The sequence below is a fragment of the Furipterus horrens genome, unplaced genomic scaffold, assembly GCF_987537825.1.
Source record: "Furipterus horrens unplaced genomic scaffold, mFurHor1.1.pri manual_scaffold_6, whole genome shotgun sequence".
NCBI lineage: Eukaryota > Metazoa > Chordata > Mammalia > Chiroptera > Furipteridae > Furipterus > Furipterus horrens.
The window spans coordinates 172,815,662-172,839,547 of NW_028327176.1; the positions used below are offsets into that span (position 1 = coordinate 172,815,662).

The 23,886-nt window shown below is 41.7% G+C and overlaps 1 protein-coding gene across 3 annotated transcripts in view; it reads right to left on the reverse strand.

The window, feature by feature from the left end:
• Positions 1-23,886, reverse strand: part of NHSL1 (NHS like 1) — a 216,397-nt gene that overhangs the window by 117,323 nt on the left and 75,188 nt on the right. For 2 of the 3 annotated variants that reach the window (XM_090279910.1, XM_090279909.1), the window contains exon 1: positions 8,800-9,639. The exons of the other annotated variant lie outside the window; for it this stretch is intronic. In XM_090279910.1, coding sequence (XP_090136036.1) covers positions 8,800-9,001 — 202 coding nt within the window. In that variant the 5' untranslated portion in view covers positions 9,002-9,639. Of the gene's footprint in view, positions 1-8,799; positions 9,640-23,886 lie in introns of those variants that run through there. 3 annotated transcript variants of the gene reach the window in all.

The window sequence follows — 23,886 nt, forward strand, 5'->3', positions numbered from 1 at the left end:
ACCTGGAACCTGGGAATGAATCTAGTAAATGGTGGTACGAGTAGGGGAAAGCGACAGCTGGGAGCCCCAGCTAATAAACCGTGCCCCCCAGGTAGATTGTCTCAGACAACTGCTCAGGTAGACAAGCGCTCACCATGTATCCTACATGTTTAAATACTCTAAATATGATGCTTCCAGCAGAGTGATGGGTTCTAGCAAGAACTAAAGAAATAACTGCTGGTTTAATGTCTCTGATGACTAGTCGGTCATCAAATGTCAGTCATAAATAACAGAACACTCTGTGATGCTGAACTTAAAGGTACAGAGAAGAGGTTCTGTAAGGGCTAAAGAGGGGAAGATGACAGACAGACATCAATGCAACCAGCTCCTGGCTCCCCCAGCCTCACATCACACATCTCATATAAATAAGATGTATGTTGACTGTGCATAAGTTTTCCAATCACATTTATTAAGACAGGGATCACCATCTTTAATTAGGAATTTAGAAACGCAAGGTTAAGGCTACCCACATTTCATAAAGCTAGAAAAAATATAACTATATCTTTGAAAATTACAGATGCTATTGCCACGGGAACAAGTAATTATTAAAACCTGTGACTTCCCTTAATAAAGATAGCCTAACAAGAAAATTTCGTAACTTCTTTTCCATGTGCCTGTATAATCACTTTGCCCAGCTCTTGGTGTCTCCTCTACAACCATGGCCTATCAAGGTCCTAGTCCTTGATGCGCCAACCCATTCTGTGAGCCACGATCACAGCAGCTTTCCTTCAACATCACCCTGACCGTGTGTTCACACAACAAATATTTACCTCCTCTCTGCAAAGTGCTAGACACCAGATAAGACACAAGCTAGATGTCAAAGGGGGAAAAAAACCTGAAGTGATGTGAGATATGAAGCGCATACCCCAACAGTCTTAAAGCAGAACATTTGCTCTGAAACCAGAAGTTGCTGAGTGCAAGACCCTAAAATGCCCTTCATGCTCTCAATGTCATTTCCCTTCCTGCAGTGTGACACTGGGTTCCCTGTCTCATCCCACCTCAGTTTCTCCACCCAGTTTTTAGTTCTCCCTGATGACCTAACCCTTCCTTACTTATCAAACCAGCTATTATTTTTACTGAATAATTATGGCACCCAGACAATATTTGTTCAATGAGTTAATTCCTGTAATGTGTTATTAATCATGTCTAGCCATAGCAAGTATTCATTAAGTGCTAGCTACTGTTAATATTCATGGGTGGGTTCACTGACTTAGACATGACTTTCAGATTGGTACTCTAATCATTTCAGTATTTCATATAAAAAAAGTAAGTAAAAGAAATAATAGCTTCTACTTGGGTTGCCTAAGAGCACAGATTTCTATACTGAAAATTCTACAGAATAGTATATTCTATACTCTGATGAAGACGTCATTTGCTCCATTGGAAAGGGAAGAGACTGCCATCCCCACAGACAGTTCCATTAAATACAACCAGAAACAATGTGTAGGATGATGGAGTATCTATAAAACATACACTCATTTATTCAATAAATAATCTGCACCTGCGACCCATATGTATGATGAGTCGGGAATTAAAAGTAAAACTAGAGCTTAAACAGATTATGTGACTTGTTCCAGATAACACAATTAGCCAATGACAGAAGTAAAACATCCAGATGTCCCGACCTAGTGCTCTTTGCATCCTTTGTACTCTCTTTCCACTGAAATTTGTTGAACGTCTACTATGGGCCGGTTATGGAAGCATACAAAAAAACCTCTCCTGTCTTGAACGTGAAATTCTAGTTTGAAGAGACAGGCAGTACCGAAAATAAATACATAATGTATACACTATATGAAGTATATACTACAATATATATGTAAATAGTATTGTGCTTTGGGGAAAAATAAGACAGGGATAGAAAGGTCGGGATGAGGACAAGAAATGACCATTTTAAACAGGATCACTGAGATGACGTTTGAGCGAGGATCTGAGAGAAGTGAGACAGGGAGGGAACCATGAGCAGATCTGGGATTCTAGGCAGGGGGAAGGTCGAGTTGCTGGGCATGTTCTAAAACCAGCAAAGAGACATAGAAGGCAGTGAGAGGGAAGCCAAGGTGATACGGTCAAGGAAGTAAAGACCTTAGTATTTAACCTGCCTGAAAAGGAAAGCCAGTGAAGGGTTTTAGGCAATTAAGTTACACAATATGACTTATGTGCAATGTGTTACAGGATCACAGTGGCATCTGTGTCAAGCTTAGCCTGACTGTCAGTGGGGCTGCGGGGGGCAGGGTGGGGGAAAACAAACATGAAAGCCAGGAAACTAGTTAAGAAAAAACTGCAGCAGCCCTGAGCTGCCTCATCACCCATCCCATCCTTATTTCTGTTCACTTAGTCAACTTTACTAATGGTAATCAAGATAAAATATTTCTACAAAGTACTTGCTACATGCACAGTTTGAGTGCAGCAATAGAAAACAGCAGACTGCCACCAGAATTATGTGTCTTCCCTGGCTGGTCTGGCTCAGTTGGTTGAAGCGTCCACCCATTCCCAGTCAGGGCACATGCCTAGGTTGAGGGTTCATCCCTGATTGGGGCATGTATGAAAAGGCAACGATCGATGTTTCTCTCTCTCTCTCTCTCTCCCCCTCCCTTCCTCTCTTTCTAAAAGCAATGAAAAAAAACATCCCTGGATGAGAATTTTTTTAAAATGACGTCCCCACAAACTCTCTTTTGCTACACTCAGAAAAGTTCAAAGTTGGGAGCACTTGTAAGACTACATTCATCAGTATACTTAACAAAGGAACCATGAAGTATTACCTAGAACCCACATGCTTTAAGCAAATTCAGAGAATATTTGTTTGTCCCACTGGCCTGTGCAAACAGCACTATTAACAGTGTCCCAGATGAGTTATGTTCACCCAGTCAGCAACAATTTATTGAGCACTTACCCTAGGGGATGAAAAAGATAAGATTTGGTCTGTGTCCTAAAAGAGTTCACAGTCTAGCTAAAGACACAGACAAGTAAACAAATAAGTATAATCCAGTGTATGATGAAAGCAATGACTGAGGCATCTAGAAGTTAGAGAAATAACATAGACAAGGGAGTAATCAGCTCTGCCCTTAGGGATTAGGGAAGACTTCACAGAGCTTCACAGGGAGTCTAGAAAGTTAAACAGGAAGTCAACAGGCAGAGGAGGGGACTGGAGCATCCTGGTCACAGGGAATGAGAAAGGCAGGGGATGGGAAATGGAAAGTTCTGGAGTTGTGAAAGAGCAATGAGTCCGCTTGTTATTTCCAGAGCTAAAAAGGATAGGGGATAGGAGTCTAATGGAGCAGAGTTTCATGCTATGATAAGTGATATGGGCTTCATTCTGTAGGCAATGGGGCGCCACAGAAGAGTGACTCGATTACAGTATTTGTATTTTAGGAAGATTGCTTTGATTGCAGAGCAGACTCAAGGGCAGCTCAAAGGAGGACAAGAGTGAAGACAACAAGAGCGAGAGAAGAATATTCAGAAGGTAAAAGCTTGAGCGGGGCCTGAACTACAGTTCCATGGACAAGCCTGTGCACGCACAACAGACCTTGAGCAAATAAAATTGACGAGACTGAAGTGAAGTATTTCATAGAAGAAATTGTAGTTCATGCCCTGACTGAAGTGGCTCAGTGGGTTGGGTATCATCCCGCTAACCGAAAGGTCGCCGGTTTGATTCCTGGTCAGAGAAAATGCCTGGGTTGCAGGCCAGGTCCCTGGTTGGGGGTGTGCATGAGGCGACTAATGGATGTTTCTCTCCCTTTATTTCTCCCTACCTTCACCTCTCTCTAAAAATAAATAAAATCTTTTTTTTTTAAGGAAAATATTGTAGTTCAAAATACTTTAATGTGATAGAAAACATGATAGTTAAACCAAAAAGCCTTAAATTACATGGAAAGGTAACTCATTCTATACCAGCTACAAGAGACTTATGAAAGTTAACCCTAATTAATATATAGGGTATTTTTTAATTATTTTTAAAAATAACTTTGAAAACAACAATTTCAAAAATGTTTCCAAAACCTAGTATAAACATTGCAATAGAATAGAACACTGGTTACTCACTTCCAAAACTAAGCTCTGACAATAAGTTACTTCTTGTATCATTCTATGATATTTTAGTAATCTAAGTATGTCTAACTCTCAAAACAAATCCACAAACTTTTTAAAATAAGTAAATAATAGATTACAAAAAACATTTCAATAGAACTTGACCAATTTAATAACAAATGAAATCATTTTTGCAGTAAAACAAGGCAGTGAGACAACAGAGATTCCCAACTTCAAAAGAAAAAATAATCAAAGGTCAAAAGAGCAGTCTCAATGAACCAGATAAAATATTAAGTGACACTCACTGTTTGTCTCTTTCACAGAATGTCAACTTCAGTAGAAAAAGTGCACGAAAACATTACATTCACTGCACGAGAATATTCTCCTTGCCTGTTTTATTAAAACACTGAAATAAACTCCATTTAGCCATTTTTCCAATTATATAGTAACCCTCAAAATAAATATTACTTATTTAGCTACTTTCACCCTCAAATTTGGGATGCTGCCTTGACATTATTTACCAATATTCTTTAGGTTCCTTTAATGCTATGAAGAAAGTGTTCTTAATTTCTATCATTTCAAAGATTTTTATGATAACACAAACAGGCTCTTGACCTTGCTGTGTTTGGTCTTCCGGGCCATTTTTCTCCATTGTAATGTCTGGAGTCATTGGTAATCTGATTATGTACATGGATCCTGTTTTCTGCAACAATTTTATTAGAGAGGACATTGGAATGAAGTTACTTTAAATATAACCAAATTCCACCTTCAACAATTAATTACCTCCTATATGGATTATCCATTACCCTTGATCCCTAGTTAGGCCACTCTGGCCACTTCTGTAGTCCATGGGAAGGGAAGGAACTGAAATTCAAATGAATCAAATTTGGTAAATTGACAAATATATATGATAAAGTCCAGAAAAAGAGAGCAAAAGCATTTTTTAAATCGAGGCTTTACATATCAATTACCCTCTCAGTCTTGCTGACCTGTCCATACCACAATCATCAATCATGCCTCTGCCCAGCTGAACAAAACATGCTCTGCCCAATGGGAAGATACTCCATTATTATTCCACCTCTTCTGGTTTTAGTTAACAAGAGAAGGGGAAGTGAGAAAGAGAGGGGGAACACAGAATAAATACTATTAGTCACCAGTTTCCCTTGAAAACCTCCCACAATGTTAAAAACAAAGCAGGAGCTCCTTAAATATTGTTTAAACCAATGCTAACAGCCAGAGGGCCATGCAAAACATGAAAATGCTCCAGATATTATATCTTTATCTCATCCTTCTCATCTCAGACATTAATTTTTACCGTTTTCTACAAGTATCTTGCATTTTTTCTTTAATTCCCCCTTAAATGTCTTCTCCATCAAAGTATGAACTCCGTTACTCCAGAGTCTGTATGTCATATTTCTTTGTGTCCCACACACAGTTCTCAGGACAAGTTCCTTCAATACAGGCTCTCACAACTCCACACGGAGCGCTACAGACTGTCTCATCTACAACTGACCTCCGCTTTCTTACCACATGGGCATGTGACAAAAGAGCTCATGACTCACTAAATTTAATACTCAAGAGGATACATATTCACACCCTTGATTTTTATGGCTAATGAAGTTGAAACATAATCTGCTATTATAGTGGGTCATCATGTCACACTAAAAATGTAAGAACTGGTCATTGCTGGTCAATTTGTTTTTACCTTCCTGAATACGAATGTCAATGTAAGAGTTTTGACACTTGCCATGTGCTGGAACAAAAAAGGACGGACAGGTGTTTTCTTGTAATTGCTTGGACATATCAGTATATATCTTTCAGTTACTGTTGAGACTCAGGAAAAGTAGTATAACTGAAAAGATGCCTGTGAGTAGCATATTATTCTTATAAAAAGTTTCACCAAGGAAGTTTCTAGAACTGTAATTTTATCCTTAGCTTCTTGAGCACAAGTGACAACATTTAATTGTAAAGCTATAGGTTTGTGTACTACTAGTTATCCATAAGGGTAATCCCTTAAACACTTTATTCTGATGTTTTTGATGAGCCATCCAGCATGGAGAGTCACTATAAAAAGAACTTCTTTGGTTTTAACAAAACTTGAAAGAACTGTTTCATAAAATGATTGTACATCTTACACAATATACTGCCCACACTGAGAGCAGAGATTCAGTGGGCTAACTGTGCAAAGCAATGTAACCTGGACCCAGTGGGAGAGAACAGACAAGCACTCTGGCCGTGCCGCAGCTGCTGGTTGGGAGGGTGGGAGGGAGAAAGGTCCCATGGCTGTGGGGGTAGCAGAGGGGAGGTGGGGGACACCACACATGGGGAGACCAACCACTGCAGGGAGACTGACTTGTTAAGCTGCACTGCCCTACCTCTAGCGGTCCCTGCTTGATGGTGGTGTATGTTGGGGAGGGGAAGAGGGATAGCAGGTGTTTAGAAACCTGTGTAAATCAAAAAGTGTTCATATGAGGTACAGGGGTTGAGGAGTAGGCGGAAAGGAGAGTGGATTCAGATGCATGTCATCTGGGTAGAGAAATATAAAGGAAAAAAAGGATGGTATACAGTTCCCATCGGATCAATGTCTTCAATGCATATTTATTTTCAATCAAATGCTAATATGGCCATTGGGCACGGAGCACTGGCTGCCAGTCCTAGCTAGAGTTTTAGCTTATTTGATGCTCCAAAGACAAAACTCCAATCCTGTGTGATTTTTCTGAAAGATTTTTCCTCTTTTGATCTGCAAGTATAAACAAATGTCATTCCTGTGTTTCTGCAAAGGAAAGAATTATGTGGAATAAAGATCAACTGTTATAACACGCCTCTGAGGCAGTATGTCAAAGTTGGGAGTCAATTTTCTTTGCCAAGACAAATGCAAAAATAGAATGTAATACCATGAATGTTGATCTATAAGCAGCTTTTTAAGGATGTCCCCCAAATCCGTATGTCCAAAATGATGATGTTATCCTGCCCAATAATTTCTAAGAACCTCATAAATTTACACACTGTATCATGCCTCAATTTATCTTCATGAGACTACTGTGTGCCCTATTACATTAAGGAATAAAGGGCCCAATCTTTTGTATTATTTCATAAACAAGTCCTCCCTTCCCTTTACAAGTCACCCTTGTTCTTTACAATGACTTCTTTATTTTTCACAAGTCAACTGTACAATATTTGTTTCACGTCTCAACTAAAATGAACACATGCAAATTCACAGTCTCTGTCCCATTAATGGTAACTGAGAAAAAGCATGTATGATAGAAATCTTAAAGCCACATACTCATGTATACAATCTTTAACAAAACTTTGACAGTGGTTGATTTAAAACAAAACAAGTAATAAAAAAAAACCGTTGGCAAAGGCAAAAGGAATCAAAACTAGCCTCTTACAACCACAGCACTACTGTATCCACCCTTCAAACATGTTTGCTTCAAACACTGCAACCCACCCATTTACCAAAACCACAGCTTATGCCTGATTTAGAAAAGTAAAGTTCATGGACTTACTAAACTACACAACTCCAGATAGAAGGCACAAATGCCTTGTCTACGCCTGGCAATTACACAGCATCTGAACTGAAAACCTGCATTTTTAGGCTCAGTTTCAGCGGACCACTGGTGACCACCTCCTTGGCACAATAAACAACTGTCATCTTCACAGAGCATTAACTAGTTCCCCTGGTAGCAGAGTTGAATAGACAAGAACAAATGCCTTAGCACACACGATCCAGGAAGAAGGGCTGTGTTTGAGTCTCAGTTCACGGAATATGATTACTGTACATATTTAACTTGGTTTATTCTCTCACCGTTCAGCAGTTTTGTTTCTCCAAAGAAGGGAAAGAACAGGTCCCTGAAAGATTCCAGCGAGGCTTCTCTAGGCACAGGGCAAATGTGATAAACAGAGAAAACACAATCATGCGGAATGTCTGGACTAGGTCCCTTTGTAATACTTCAATAGCGCTCCCCTGCTGGGCTCTGCCACAGCACCGAATGGAGAAACCATTTTAGAGCTTAACAATCCAGTCTATGGCAAACATTCTAAGAGGAAGAACTCAAATTCTAAATATAAAATAGGGGTGTGTTAAGAAATACTTAAATATTTCCCTCTGTCCCACCAGAGTTGATATTTTTCTTCACTTTAAGAAAGGCAGAACATGCTAACTCTGAAAACAGAGACCAACACTGGTCTGAAAAGGAACTTGAAAGAAATCCAAGAACTCCTGTCCAAGCCCTTCCTCTGTGTATTAATACTCCTTGCTGCCACACAAACACCTGTTTAATTCAAGCATTCATATAATTCATCAGTCTTCAATAGAAAGAGGCAAGGGGACTATGCATGATTGCCCAAGTTTTCTTAGTGCACTGTTTCACAAAAGAGCTCCATGTCCTAACCCCAGATTGTTGTAAGAGCAGAAGAGTCCCTCTACGATGGAGGCTTATCATTGAACTTTTCACCAGTCACAGGAGCGTACAGATCTGATGGGGGGGAGAGAGTGTGCTGAGGACGAATAACAGTGATTTTATCCTTCTCCAAAGGACACAATCTCCAGCTGAATCTAGCTGGGAGAGCCCTTTTATTTTAGATATGTAAACATAAGGATGACGCTGAATTCCAATACAAAAACAACCAAAAACTCAGAACGAGGCCAAAGATCATGAAGAGAAATCGGTGCTAGAAACAAAGAATTCTACATGGCAAACTTCTAAAAATATTTGAATTAAAAAAGAATCAAGTCACCTTTTCTGGGCTGGGTTTGGTATGTCCAGTTTTCATCATCCGCTTCCACCTGCCGCCCACAAACCGAGAGCTCTCCGTCACTGCGAAACAGCCTCTTTGTCTGCCTGGACAAGGAGGAGAAATTTATCCAACTTACAGCACGTGAGAGAGAACCTGAATTTGACTTGAGTCTGAAGGAACCTGAAGAGCCTTCCTTTTTCATCTTCTTTCACAACAAAATCCGCTATAGACAAAGGACAGCCCAGCAAATAAAAAGCTTGTATTTTTAAATTGGTCCGGGTCCTTCTAACGAGCCTGCTCCTTCCCACTTATTCAGACAATGTTGAAAGTCAGGCACAGCTTTATGCACCCAATCACAAAGAAAAGGAAAATGAGGGGTTAAAAAAAATTTCCTTTTTCTTTTTTTACTCAAGCCACATTGTGGTACTTGGTTTCTAGATCGAGGATAGCCACGATCCTCCCACAAATAAAATAAAAATAAATAAAAGTACAATTTTAAAAATCAAGCAGGGTGTTCATTTCAGGAATACTTGTCAGGACTTTGTGAAGAACAGAACCAAGGCACTCCGACTCTCTGGTGTGCACCTAGCATCCCAACCTGTAATCCTACTCCCCTCCCAGGCATCTTTCCCGGCCAAGGCAGGGAGCCAGCCGCAGTGGAAGACAGAAGGAACGCCTCAGCCTGGATAAAGAGATTCAGCGTCAACGCAGGCACCCAGTTGAGAGTTCATCCGCACAGGTGACTTAGGCGAAATCAGAGTTCAGCTCACTTGCCACAGCCCAGCACAGAATCCTAAACCAGCCACTTGCCCCCTTTCCCAGCTGGGAGCCGCCTGGATCCACAGGACTCCACAAACAATAAAACGGGCTGCGTGGCTATTGCTAGGATTACAGAGCAAGCACTCCTGTGAAAGATGATAGGCTTTTCCGGGGACTGAAGGCACCTCATTGGAGACAGAAAACCCCGCCTCTGCACAGTCAATATTTCAGTGGCAGCTCAAACTTCTGAACTCCAGCAAATCCACAGAAATGCAAGTCTGCACAGACTACAGACTTTGGGATAAAAAAAAAACCTGATTGTTAGCAAACTATGCTTCTGAAAGTGGGGTGTTGAGAAGCAGTTTTCAAAGAATATATAGTGATATACACATCCAGCCTTCCCAGGTGGATTTAGGAGTGTCATGATCTAAGGAACGTGCTTCCAAAGAGCATAAAACTGACCCAACTATTACTTCACTCCCAACTTCCAGCAAAGGTGGAATGCAGCCATTCTTTCACCTGTTATGACCTCGCCCGTCTTCTGCCAGCAGCTAGTGTGGGTCTGATGACCCTCTCTTTTCAGGTTGCCTCCTGGCAGTCCGGACCCCAAGTCATTCCTCTTCGGCTCTGAATGACCATCTTATCAGGGAGAAGCATCATCTGAGAGCCATGCTAGTAGCAATTAGCCACAGGCTCTGTCCCCAGACTCCCGTGTAAACCCTTAATCAGGACAGGTGAAATACCTACAGCCACAGGCTGGAATGCATCTGGATGCAGCATTTTATCCAAGGCCAACATAATTTCATGTTCGAGGAGTGTTAAAAGTTCCTGCAACTTTCCACCACAGACACTTCAATTAGCATTCTCTCCCCAAAATGTTATTCAGGCCCCAGCATGGTAGCTCAGTTGGTTAGAGCACTGTCCCAATATGCCAAGTTGCGGTTCAATCCCCAGTCAGGGCAAATACAAATATCAACCAATAAATGCCTAAATAAGGGGAACAACAAATCAATGTCTCTCTCTCTCCCCCAAATCACTAAAACAATTTCTTTTAAATGTTATTCAGACTAAGGCTAATAAGCAACCAGTAGAGAACTGGGTCCATCTCACTTTCCTTTACTCAGAATTGAGCAAATATATTAAAACTAACAAAAGGCAATAAATGATAAACTGTGATTTAAAATGATGAAAGCAGGATTTTGCATCATCCATCTCTAGAGTTCACTGAGATTTTGTAAGAGAAGGGCTCCACAAGCTCACCAGGGCTGGGACATTTGTAGAAAAACACAGAGCTGCTGCAGTGTCCCTGGGATGCACAGGTCATACCTTCATGGGAACCACGACAGAGGACAGGCACCAGGGCTGAAGGGAGAAGCCACAAGACAGTCCAGGTGGTGCAGAGAGGGACTCAGTTTAAAAGCTAAAAGACGATGATGTTGCTTAAACCCCTCAATTACTTTACAGGTGGAGAAATTCTGGCCCAGAGAAGGTCTGGGCCCAATGTCACACAGAGGAGTCAGCAACAGAACCAGGTCATGCCAGACCCCACTGGGTTAAATGTTTCACCACTTGCCAGGGATGCTGCCTACATCACCAAACCCTCTGGACCTGCTTCAGCTATTAAATTGGAATGATATCTCTACTTCGGTCACCAGTATAAAGGCAAAAATGGTATAAATTATATACAGCACCAGTGGCTAACGTCCAAGTTCAAACATCCAGTGTTCTGAGTCAAAGACACTTCTGAGAATCAAAATATAAAGAGCGAAAAAGGACCATCATGCCAGGAGATACACCTCTCCATCTCCAATGCTGCTTGCCATTTCAGAGGTTCATGGCCCCCTAGCACCCTGGCACCCAGTTTGCATTCTGTAAGGATCCCTGGAGCCCAAGCCAGAAACATAGCTGTCTCCTCCGTGATGTCTCCATGTTGCAGCTCCAGTTTTCGTTTAGAAATATCTAAGCTCTGAAATAAACCTTGTGCTGTTCTTTATACACAGTAAGTGCTGTGGAACCCTCTTCCCAGCTCAGGCACCTCAAAGTGCGCTCACGATCACATACAATGGCATAGATGAATTGGTGTCATTAGCAACCAGTGTGCTTTCCCGCTGGTACCTGCTGTTCCGACACACATCTGGGAAAGAGCTGAGGGGAGGGGCTAGAGCAAAAGTCACTGCTAAGCAGCCAGGAAGGGACTAGACTTCCGACTCTCCCTCAAAGTCAGTATACACGCTGGCTTTCTGAAAAACTTACTAGATTTCCCGTTATTCACAAGTCCATGGATGCATCTGCATAGTAACCAGTTCTCCATGCACTAGCTCTTCCATGTTGCTGGCCATGATTATTAATATCTTCATTTATGTAAAAGAAGGTTACATAAATTAACTACTGTTACAACTGGATCCAAGTTACTATGTGATGAGATAGAATATGATTTAAATCAGCTTTGGAGGAAACATTGATTTTAACTATCCATGTTAGATGTATATTCCAATTAGCTTAGAAAATCATTAAGTGGGCTCCTTGAAAAGCTATTACATTCATTCGACCTATATTTATTTGGCAACTAAGATGAACCACACATTTTAATTATCAGGACTATCACCCCAAGAGGCCCTACATATCCATACCCACCCCAGCACCTGGGCCACGGCTAACCTAGGCCGTGCACTTCATGTATATTGTTGCTCCTGTTCACAACAACCCTGCAGTCGAAAATCCCAATTTTTAGAATATAATCTATTTTTTTCAAATATCTTCAGCTATATAGAGTCTTTAATGTAATGAAGCATCTTAATTTAACCACTTTTCCCATGAAAATCTACACTGGAGTACACTTCTCCTAACCTTCCGAGCAGGCCTGCAGAACAGATTTTACCCATATCCCTCACTGTGCTATGCTTTCCCCTCCTCTCCCCCTCTCACTGTCAGGCTGTCAAACCAGAACGTCTGTCGTCACGGCACAGGCCACATCGGAGCTTCAGGCAGCGGGAGATCAGACAAATAACCTTGCTTATGTGACGTGTTTAGTGGGAGTCATGAGGGCTTGCAGAATGAAAGGCACAATTTTAGCAGCAGGCTTATCACAGCTGCTCCCTGGCCAGCACCCTGTCCTTTCACTTACGGGATGAAGCCCAAGGGCTGAAGTGGCTGGAGGATCTATACCAGGTTTATGATTAAATTCTTGAGGGTGGTGAGAAGCTTACACTTCTCTATAGGATAAGAAATGACCCTATGTTATTTCAGGAATGATTTAAGTAACACATTAAAGAAAAGTTAACTACAAGAACTGGGAGGCACCAGAATATATACCTAAGGGATGTTCTAGAATCAGCCTTCTCTGGGAATTACTGAGTCAAATAGCCATTAATGGAAAGATTTATTTATGTTTCTACCAAGAGTCCAAGGGATAGATGGAATACATTTGGAAGGCCCTTGCCAAAAGACACAATATTTCATGTTTTAATACATATCCATCCTTTAAAAAAAGGAGTTTAGCGCAAATGGAAGTTTTTGATTTAATAAAAATTGTTAAATCTGACAGGACATAGGATCTGACAAACCCTTCAGCCCACTCAAGCATGTAATTGGTCCACCTGCCATCTGTGCAAAATGCCAGCCAAGAGTGGGAACTAATTTCAAGTGCCACCAGTTTTTTGGCCTCAAAGGCCACAAATGAACACTGCGGCTTTTAATTTCCATGTGTGCCTTCTCTGCCCTGGCCCTCCCCTTCAAATTTGGAAGGAAGAAGAGGAGAAACAAAACCTTGAAGTAAGAAACCAACGAAGAACAGTGCTATACATACACTTCAGAGTCGGTGGGGGTGGCTTGCGAGTGGGGCTCACGGACAGAGACAAGTGTAGGAAAAGAAAGAAAACATATACTTACTGTATATGGTTAGAGGAGAGTCCCTCTAAACTGTGTCCAGTTCTAAGGCAGCCCTGACTGGGTGGGAGCAGTGAAGTGCGCACCCTATCAGGTTACCGCATGAGTCACCCAGACAACCCACAGGGACCTTCAGCGTCTAGGACAGGGAACAGTAGGTTTTCCAACTGTCATCTCTTATAAATAATTTAAGAGTAGATTTAAATGGAAATCCTCCTCTGAGATAATCTGTACACACTAATAACGAAAGCTTATCTCAACATCCAGAAGTAAAAGGTTAAGCCAGACATTTATAACTAAAAAAGAGAAAGAGAAAAAGAAATATATTTACCTTCAGGGCCACACCAAGCCAACTCCCACAGTACACTAAATCCTACTTCCTCATCCACCTAAGGAATTAAAACAACTGACTGACTCAAGAAAGACACAGCCTATTACCCATTCAGAGAAGGGCCTGTTTGCAGGGTTCCCCTCCCTCCAACCACTGCTTCAATATTCAAAAGAAAGACAACACTGCCTTTTCACTAAGCTTCAGCTCTAAGAGTCAGATGGGGTGCCTTTCGATGGAATTCATAGTGTTGTTTCCCTAACTGGAAAGATTAAGGACAAACATTTTTGTTTATGGAGGAACTCAAGGTGAAGTCCCACCCCTCCCCCTCCGTGTCCTCCAGTCTGAAAAGGACTCCTGAACAGATTTAACACTCTAAGCCTTGGCCACGCTGTTCCCTTGGGATCACCCGATATGGGAGCAATATGGTAGCACACTGCTGCTCTCAGTCCCTCGGGCGGCGCACGGCAAGGGGACAAAGGCTGCTGCTGGTACAGAAGCCACCCCAGATAGAGGCCTTGGACTGTCAGAGGCTCAGTGAATAGTCAAGAATCAAGCATCCAAACTCTGCCCCAACCTAAATGAAAATGTCCCCATCCAAGGGGTTCAGTTGAGAAGATCCCCTAAAACTGAGCATTGACTTTTGAGATTCTTCTGCTTTAAGAAGACCAAAATGAACTTACTCTCAAATTGAGATAAAAATCCAGATTTAAAAAAAAAACTTATTGGTGCCTCTCCTATGGCCTCTCCAAGTGATCCTTAAAATTATCTTTTTTTCTACTTACTCAACCAGTCCTTTGCAAACTTTGTTATGCACATAAATCATAGGATATCTTATTAAAATGCAGAGTCGGAGTCAGGTCTGTGGTAGGTCCTGGAATTCTAAAGCCCTGCAAGGGCCCAGGCGATGCCAGTCCACAGGCCACCTTTGAGTTAGCAAAGTACTGGACTGTAACACTCTCCAAGAATAGGAATCTCATCTTGTCATCTTTAAGTCCCTTCCAGTACCTAACAACCAATGGTGTGTTTCTCCCTCACATCCCCTTCTCCCTCCCTCCTCTCTCTTAAAAACACAATAACAAACAAAACACCTAAATGAGAAAATGCTGGCATCACCAGCACTCAATAATCAGTAGGTTATTTTCATCATCAGCAGCAGCATAAAGGCAGCCATCCATCTTACAGGCCTTGAAGTAGAGGTGGCTGGTGCACAGGCAGAGAGGCTGGTTGGCCCCAAAGCAGGTGACTGAAATTAGGCCTGGAACGTATAGGAAGAGGATGGTGAGCCGGGATGGAGAGTCAGACCCCAGTCAGGGAAACGGTTCGCCCAACACCAGAATTGGGAGGGAAGCACCTGGGTCCTCAAGCCTCACCCGTAAGATAAAATTCTCAAGCAACTGCACTGGTGTCTGTTTCTGTAGCTGTTAGGCACAGTTCTCTTCCCAAGCTGTGAGGCAATGAATGGGTCAGAGAAAAGTGTGAAATCCTGACAAGTTAAAAGGAACGCCTACAAAAATAGTGCAGGTGTAGCTACCCATAAGTGATGACAGTTATGTAAAAGCTAAAAAATAAAGAAACAGGAAACTCCAAATTTCATCAAACCACACAGAAAGACACACACACACACACACACACTCAAAATGTGTTCCAGGCACTTTCTAATGTTGACTCTGCTGATAATTCTTCTAGGGAAAAAAATGAATAGAGGAGAAAAGTACCAATGTATAGCTCTGTAAAATATACATTATTGGTTATAGGTGATAAGAAAATGCTTAGCTAAAACTAAGTTGCTGACACATTGCAAAATAATAAAAGAATGTTAATGGGTCAAATAACTTTTAATTTATCACATAGTACAATATTGCTTATTCAGCACATAGAATTATAGCAGGTACAGCCTGCATTTAAGATCAGGTCAAATGCCATCACTCAAGAATTACCTAAGTCACTTAAGAATTCACACGTATGTATATGCTCAACCATTTCCATAAGAGATGCCCTCTATAAAATGAGATTACAATGAGTCTGAAGAAAGTTCAAAACGTAATTTACCCATCTAAGGGACAGCCTCATACTAAAGTATAAGGAAAGAAATCAATAGTCTAATAAAATGTTTTGCCGCCAGCCTTGTAAAGATGGGAGAGAAGAATGGGGACAGAGGGGATGATCAGGAAGCCTTTGTCAGTGTCCAGGGTCCCAGAGTGGAGCACAGTCTCTGTGACACTGAACATCCCCGAAAGTCTGATGGCCTAGCACTGTCCAAAAGCATGATGGGTCAGGCCCGACGGAAAATGTATTAGTACCTTGATTCTCAGCCATGGGTGAACGGCCAACTCATCTCCCATGAAAGTGTCTTATTTGTTAAGTCATGCATAGATCAGGTTTCGGGATTTTTGTTTGGCGCCTGTACTTTTTAAAAAGCTTCATGGTCTATGTAAGATATGCCCTGTTCCCCCAATTAAGAACCACTAATCTTTGAGAGTGTTTACATTTTGTTTAGAGCTAGAGCTAGTTCAGTGCTAGTTCTGTGTTCCAATCCATTATATTTAAGAAAAAGAAGCCTGTTATTTTTCCAATCCTAATTTTTAAAAAATGCTTCAGATACAAAGCATGAAATTAGCCTCCTCAGAAGCTTTCTATACACGGGTGTCAATGGGGACCGGGTAGGGTCTGAAAGCCCAGAAGTCCCCTCAAGGACCAAAAACAGACACTGCCTTGCAGTCATTAGGAAAACCAAGCCCTACACTTCATGCTGACTGTTTAAGTTCCAGAAACCTGGGGCCAAAGGAGACCTTGGAGACTACCTGAACTCCACTTTCATTCCACAGATGGGGAAGTGGAGCCGAGAGGCTGTGTGCTACTCCTGCTGCTGGTTACACGGCTGCAGGAGCCACACCTCGGAACTTGACCACTGGGCGGCCTAACAGGTACTCTGTACACTTTTTAGGAATTAATTGTCCAGTCTAGGTCATTGGCAAAGGTAGGACCCAGAATCACACACTGGGTAAAATAACGATGATGATATCCTGCAACTACACTGAAAATCAACTGATCCTAAGAGAGATAAAGCAATTTTCCCAGATCACACAGCTTCTCCGGAGCTTGAATGGCGCCTGTCCTCACCACTGCCTGGGCTCGCCAGCGTCACGTGTCCACAGAACAGACGTGAGGCATACAGAAATCAGCCTTCGTGAGATTAACACAGAAACAGATCTCTCAAAATGTGTTGTTATTAACATGTTAACACCTGGGCTGGATAAAAGGCCCAGACAGGAGGAAATTAACTTTGTCAGATTTTAAACATGAAGTGTAAAAGGTTTAACTTAGAGCAGATGGCTCTGTCAGAAGTAAGAGTTTTGCCTCACCTCTGCTCCGTTAAAACTTGGGTGTGAAGTCCTGTCTTAGATACAGGCCACCCTCAAAACAGCACGTCTGCCTGCAGTTGGCCAGCAGGTGGCAGAACAGAACAATCCACCTCTGGGAAAGGCACCAGAAGGAGGATTTGCATTCAAACACTAGGCAAGACTGGGTGAGACCTGCAATAGATCCTGAAAGGTACCTCATAAAGTAAAAAGTCAAGTAGTATTCCCTAAAGTAACCTATAAGATAAAATTCGGAAGTCCCAGCAAGGGCAATGAGATAAAAGAGAAGTATCACAGAGGGCAGTGTCCAGCCTTTTCCCAAACTTGCCTGATCATCGACATGATCTGGGGGTACTTGTTAAGATACAGACACCGGGGCCTCACCCCGGATGCACAGAGTGTCAGAAACAAAGGAGCAGGGAATCAATCACCTGGGGGACTTGGTTCAGGGCCTAGTGGCTGTGCACTAACTGCCTGGAGGGCACGGGTTCTAGCCCCTGAGTGTGGCACTGCTGCTACCTGCCCACAGGTGAGCAATCACCTCCCGGCCTTGGTCAGGAAAGCAACAAGAAGCTGAACAGCACTAAGTAACCTCTTGCTGCTCAGCATAGGGTAGCAGCCTCTCCCCTGCTCAGCAAGACTTCTGATCATGTGGGGGGCCTTCAGGGCTGCCCCAAGCAGCACCAGATCCTCCTTTTCACCTCAAAACCCCATTTCTCCCAGCTCCCAGCTCCTGGTTCCTTCCTGCCTCCCGATCACTGTCTGCAGCGTGAATGAATTGACTTCTTACTTTGCATTTTCAATCTCTTTTTCTAGATACAGTGTTCCTTTTCCTCTGATCCCCTCGACTTCAAACAAAAGGCCCCCTGCCAGTCACTCTGCTCTTCAGCACAAATTCTGTCTGGAGTCTGGACAGTCCTGGCTCAGCACTAACGTCCTTGGCCCCTTTCAACTTGCCGTTCATTCTAACCCTTCTGCTCCACCCTAATCACCCCTAAATGCAGAAATGAGCCTGCCAACTAGTTTGACTGCCCACCCTTACTAGGTCCTCGTTTTTTCTACATATTTCTGTTCTCTCCTTTCACATCTTCTGGTTGCTCCAAACCTTCAGATTTTCTTTTGAGCCTTACTCCTACCTTTACACTCAGACGCAACGATAACGTCCCTTGGAACAAACCTGAGAACAGTCAAGACGTCCCTCTACCTTTTTCCCTTCCCCCAGGAAAGCCCTGGCAGCAGCCAGCCTCTGTGTGCACTCTCTCTCTGTGCTTCATTCTGGCTACACGTCCTGCCCCCAGCAGCACCCACCTGCCACAGCCTGACCCTGTCACCCTGCTCACAAGCCACCATTGCAAACCAAACCCAGGCTTCCTGGCCTTCAATTCAGTCCCCAGAGTGGAGGCCAACCTGCCTTTCTAGACTCGTCTCAGGGCCCCCTCCTCTGTGCCATCATTTCTGACTCTCCGAAGTGGCTGTTTACCTATTTATCCCCTCTGCCCTGAGAACTTGCATGGCGCCATGAAGCTGGTCACACAGAATTCCTTAGTTTGCCTTAGATAACTTAGGAAGTTTAGCCAGCCAGATTACCCCTTCTCCTGCACACCACTGCACTGATGTGCAGTTCATTGAGAAGAAAAATTTTGACTCTGTGGGTGTTCGGTAAATATTTACTTAATAGATAACGTAATAAGTACAGCTTTATCACTCCCCACCACCACCAAAAATAGCATGCTGGTAAAACAGAGAGAGAGAGAAAAAAAAGCACAAATATTTGACTAAGACAGAGCTGGGTTCCAATCTTGATTTCAGCACATTTATTGACAATTTGATCTTGGGCACACCTCTAAACCAGAGAGAAAACACACACACACACACAAAACAAGAATAGCAATACTGCCACCTAGTGGGGTTATTACTCAAGCGTGTAGCACCGTAGGAGGCTCTCAATACATGGAAATCGTTCCTGTCAAACATATTTTTTGAACTTAAGATGTTGCAAAACATACTTAGAAAAAGGAATATGTACAAGGCTATTGCTGCCAGTTTTTCAAGGAGAAAAAACACTGGTAGTAAGTCCTACACTGTGGCTTCAGCTACAGAAAAAATGGATAAAATTATAGAGACTCAAATACAATTAAACTTTGAAAGTTACCATTTGAAAACATTTTGGTTTTTTTCTCTAATTATTTCATGATAATTAATGTGTTTCCATAGCTAAAGTAAACCTAAAGAAAATTAATCATGACCCACAAGAATTGTGCTACTGCCCGGCTCCCCAAACCCTAAACTAAATAAGCCAGATTACCACTTTTAAAAAATACATAGGAAGTTTCTGATAGGCATGTCACTGATATTTTAAGGTACCTGTCAATCCAGAGTGTGAAAGAAGATCACTGAAAGAAAATAGTACGACGCAGATTATTTTTATACAATAGAAACTAAAAATTGGAAGATATTAGGTATGCAGGTTGCTGGTCTCAAAAAAAAAAAAAGTCTGTGGATGTATTTCAGTAGGGTGATCTAAACATTTTCTTAAAAAAATAGTAGATATCAAACAGGATATCTAGGAGTTATCTTATAGCTTTTGAAAAGAAACCCAGATACAGAACAAAATTTTTGACTACAGACAATAATGAACCTTTTCCCAAAAGGATCATATGTGCATCATTCTATAGACCAAATGCCTCAGCCACATGAAATCAGTTCCCCACAGCTTTAAAAGTCAAAGTTTGCTTGCTTCCTCATTTTCTGTTGTGAACTCTCTTAGTCATACTGTCATGGCAGTTCCATTCAAATTTCAAAAATAAAGGTTCCTTTCATGGGTCCTTGATAAATCCCATCTGAAAGCCATTAAAACATACACACCCACTTCCACACAAACCAGAAAATTAGAATTCAAAGACTCATTTAATCTTCAAGCTGGAAGTCATCCTAGCAACAAATAATTCACACCTCCCATTATGCACCGATGTTTGGTGAGGTTGGTGATGAGACCTCCATCCCTGAGGGGGTCAGTGGCACTGTGGGGACTAGAACCCTGGGTGCCTGGCCTGCCACACACTTCAGGGCTGGCTCTGAAGTGAGTGGGGCCCCCTTGATACTCTTCAAGCACATCAGTGAATCATGCTTCCGTTTCCTCGCACTGTTCCAAGTCGACTTTGGTAGCACAGAGTTCATTCATTCACAATACTGCTAACTCACTCACACGGAGTTCTGACACACTTAAGAATAATGACTTACCATGCCACCTTCAAATAAGCGAAGCCAATGGCTAACTAAATCTAAAAATAAAAAGAAATCTCACCCGTAGCACTTAAAATACTTCCTTTCAACCTACTGTAAAACAACAGTCTATTTAGGAGATGAAAAGTGAGTCATTTCTTTCATCCAGCAGACATGCTCCCCAGGCACAAACTCATGCACATTATACTTCATGGGGCCTTTTAAATATTTACTTGTTAGCAGTATTCTTCCTTTTAGGTCAAAGATTATAGTACTTAGCAACACAAAGAAAGCAGAGGGATGTAGTTATGAATTAGTAAACCGCTTTGCCAAGCCTTCCATTTGTTAATTCAGTCCAACTTCAAAGAGGATTTTAAAAGAAGGTTCAGCTGTCAGAAATTAACCCTAAGAAAATTGCTGAATCAAAAACTGACTTGGCCAGTCTTTCCCAGAAGGGTATTAAGGAAAAACGGCTCAGTTGTAGGTAGGGAAGTAAAAAGTTTCTTCCTATGCAAATAAGCTTGTTTAACTCAAACAAAGTTTTTAAAAGGTTTTTTGTTTTGGTAACCACAGGACTTCCCCAGCCTTTGATATGCTAATATGCTGTAAATTTCCAAGGATGGAAATTTCAGTTTATTTGGTCACATTTACATTTATTATCTGGAAGGGGAATAAATATGAGCAACACACTATGCTGGTTCAGTAGCTTCCAAGCAACAGAGCGGAGAACAGGCTTTTCTGAAAGCGCCCTACATTTTTGTTCTTCAGTAGCAGTGAACAGTTAGACTCCCATACACAATGATTTCAGGATAAGGTGGCAGTCTCTATTAAGTCAAATGGGAATTGGGAGAAGATGTCTAAACAGAGCTAAATCCCTGAAAGTTTAACTTCGCATTGCCAGCAGCACTGCCAATCCCTGAGGGCTTCCGAGATCCCTGCCTGGCTCTAAGCAAAAACAGTCCCTATACCTGTTCCTGCAGAATGACTCAGAGTAGCTCTGTTTTTTCCCTGAACTCTTTGATCTACATGCTCTAGTCTGTTTCAATGGCTTTTAACCATGGCTGTACATCAGAATCACCTAAGAAGTGCTTAACTCTACAGATGTTGGGCTCCATGCCAGATCTACAGAATCCAACATGATTCCCAAGGAGCTGCCATCAGAGCTGAAAACCATTGTTCTGCTTCCTAGGAAGAGGAGGTCAATAGACAAATAATTGATTGTGCATTTACTGTAGATTGGGCACACAGACATTAATAAAGGAAGAGCTACAGAGCATGATTTCCATGAGTCCCCAAATTCACAGGCAAATCCATAGCATTCACAGGTGGCCTTTTTTTTCCTCATAGGCAATTTTGACAAAGAAATAAAAATGTATTATTTTGAGAGAGATATGGTGCTTGGAACAAAGAGTATTCCATAAAACTTGTTCAAGTGCAGGTGGCTGGGACTGGGTGCCTGCTGGTTCACACATGAGCTAATAAGTCTCGGTTCCCTCACATAGCCCACCCAGCACATGACCCTAATTTGGGACTCAAGATTCCAGTACATGTCTCAAACCTTTGGAGGTCTACTAAGAAAGTCAAAACCAGAAATGTTCACTGTGCCAAAGCCAAGACTACTGTATAATACACAGCACAGGGCAGAGGCCTCTAATGCTGTCTCAGAAGTAGGTCCATCACTTATGTGAGATAAAAAGCGATTTTTTTGGCCCTGGTTGCTGTGGCTCAGTGGATTGAGCGTCAGCCTGCAAACCAAGTGTCACTGGTTCGATTCCCAGTCAGGGCACATGACTAGGTTGCACGTCAGGTCCACAGTTGGGGGCATGTGAGAGGCAACCACACAGTGATGTTTCTCTCCCTCTCTTTCTCCTTTCCCCTCTCTCTAAAAATAAACAAACAAATAAATAAACAAATTTGTTTAAAAAAAAGTGATTTTTGAAAACTAGTTTTCTTCCTAAATCATATTTATTCAACTTACCTTTTACATATAGGCCTTAAGGAGAGTATGCCAGAATAGGGAAGAAGGAAGAAGAGAGTTACAATTGAAGACATTTTTTTTAAAAAAAATGTTTTAAAGAGCCAACTTCAATATAATAGGAAACCCTAGACTAGATTATAAAAAGAATCTCTCCCTCTTTCTTTTCTGAATTTCTTTAATCAGCAGAAAAGGTGCCATGCACATTAAATGGGTAAGAATGGTCCAGCATAAAGAGAAAGCTGAGAAATAGTTGGGTAACAGAAAAGAAGAAGGGCAGAGGCAACCAAGATTCCTGACTGACACACAACCGTTGCACATGACGTGTGACAGGATTTGTGCAATGGACACACATAGTTCCAATATGGTGGCATTTCTGGGTCTCTTTCCTCTTTAATAATGCCTTCTTCCCAACTCAAAAGAAGAAAAAGAAAAAAAAAATGGTCATATACTTCTCTTTGAAAGCTTAAACCAAAAATATTCAGAGAAAAGTACCTCTTCCTTTGCAGCTCTCATGCAAAGCAAGTAGAAAGCCATTTCTTTGGCAAAAACCTGCATGTCTTCAGGTATTCAAGAGTTCATCTGATAAGGGCAAAAGAACAGGATCTAGGAATCAGAACTGACACAGTCTGACGAGTGGAGAAAAGTGTGGATAAGTTGCTGAGACTCTGTGCATGTGGCTGTAAAATGAAGGGGTTAAATTACCACCCCTAAAGCTCTCCCAGCTCTAAATCAAGGGTTCCCTGACATGCCAGCATTGAGTCTACTTTGCACTTTCAACAAACAATGCAACATCTCAACTTTTGTTAGATTATAATCAGAGGCCTCCAGGGTCATGTGGAAATCATTTTTTAAATGAAAGCTTTTACATCAACTACATGAAAAGCAGTAATAAATCTTTAAAAAATAGACTAAAATGATTATGTGGACAAAAACAGCATTTTGATGGACTAAATGGACTGCTGAATTATCATGACATATTGAAAAGCAAGTGCAGAAACCCAACAGCATTTTATTTGTTAAAATGTTTGTGATTATAAAGGAGTAATATATGATACATTTGGCAAAAATATTTAACGATCTTGAAAGAATCTGTACCACAAAGGACATCCCTAAGAGCCCGCCACAATTAATTTACATTAGTAGAGCTGCTCCTATGGGTCCCAGATTAAAGGGGGCAGGATGAGGAGGAGGTTCTCAGAGCTTCAGTGAGATGATCCTTTACAACAGCTTCTGGGGGAAAAATTATTCCTACCTTGCATAAGTTCAACAACAACAATAACAAAAAAACCTCAAGGAAAGTTTCCAGCACACAAGATTCCCACCTAATTAATATGCACGTCTAGCAGGCCCCATGTCAATGACATTTCCTTTCCATGTTGGTTATTTTAATGTCAGCATTACCCTCCTTGCTTCCATTAGCAGTTGCACATTAGGGAAACCCAGAAACGAACATTATGATCTATTAAAGTCAGTGCAAGAAGCAGGATGAACCAACTCTACTGTGAAACTGTTCAAGAGACCAAAGGCATCCACAAGTTAAAAAGCAATTAAGT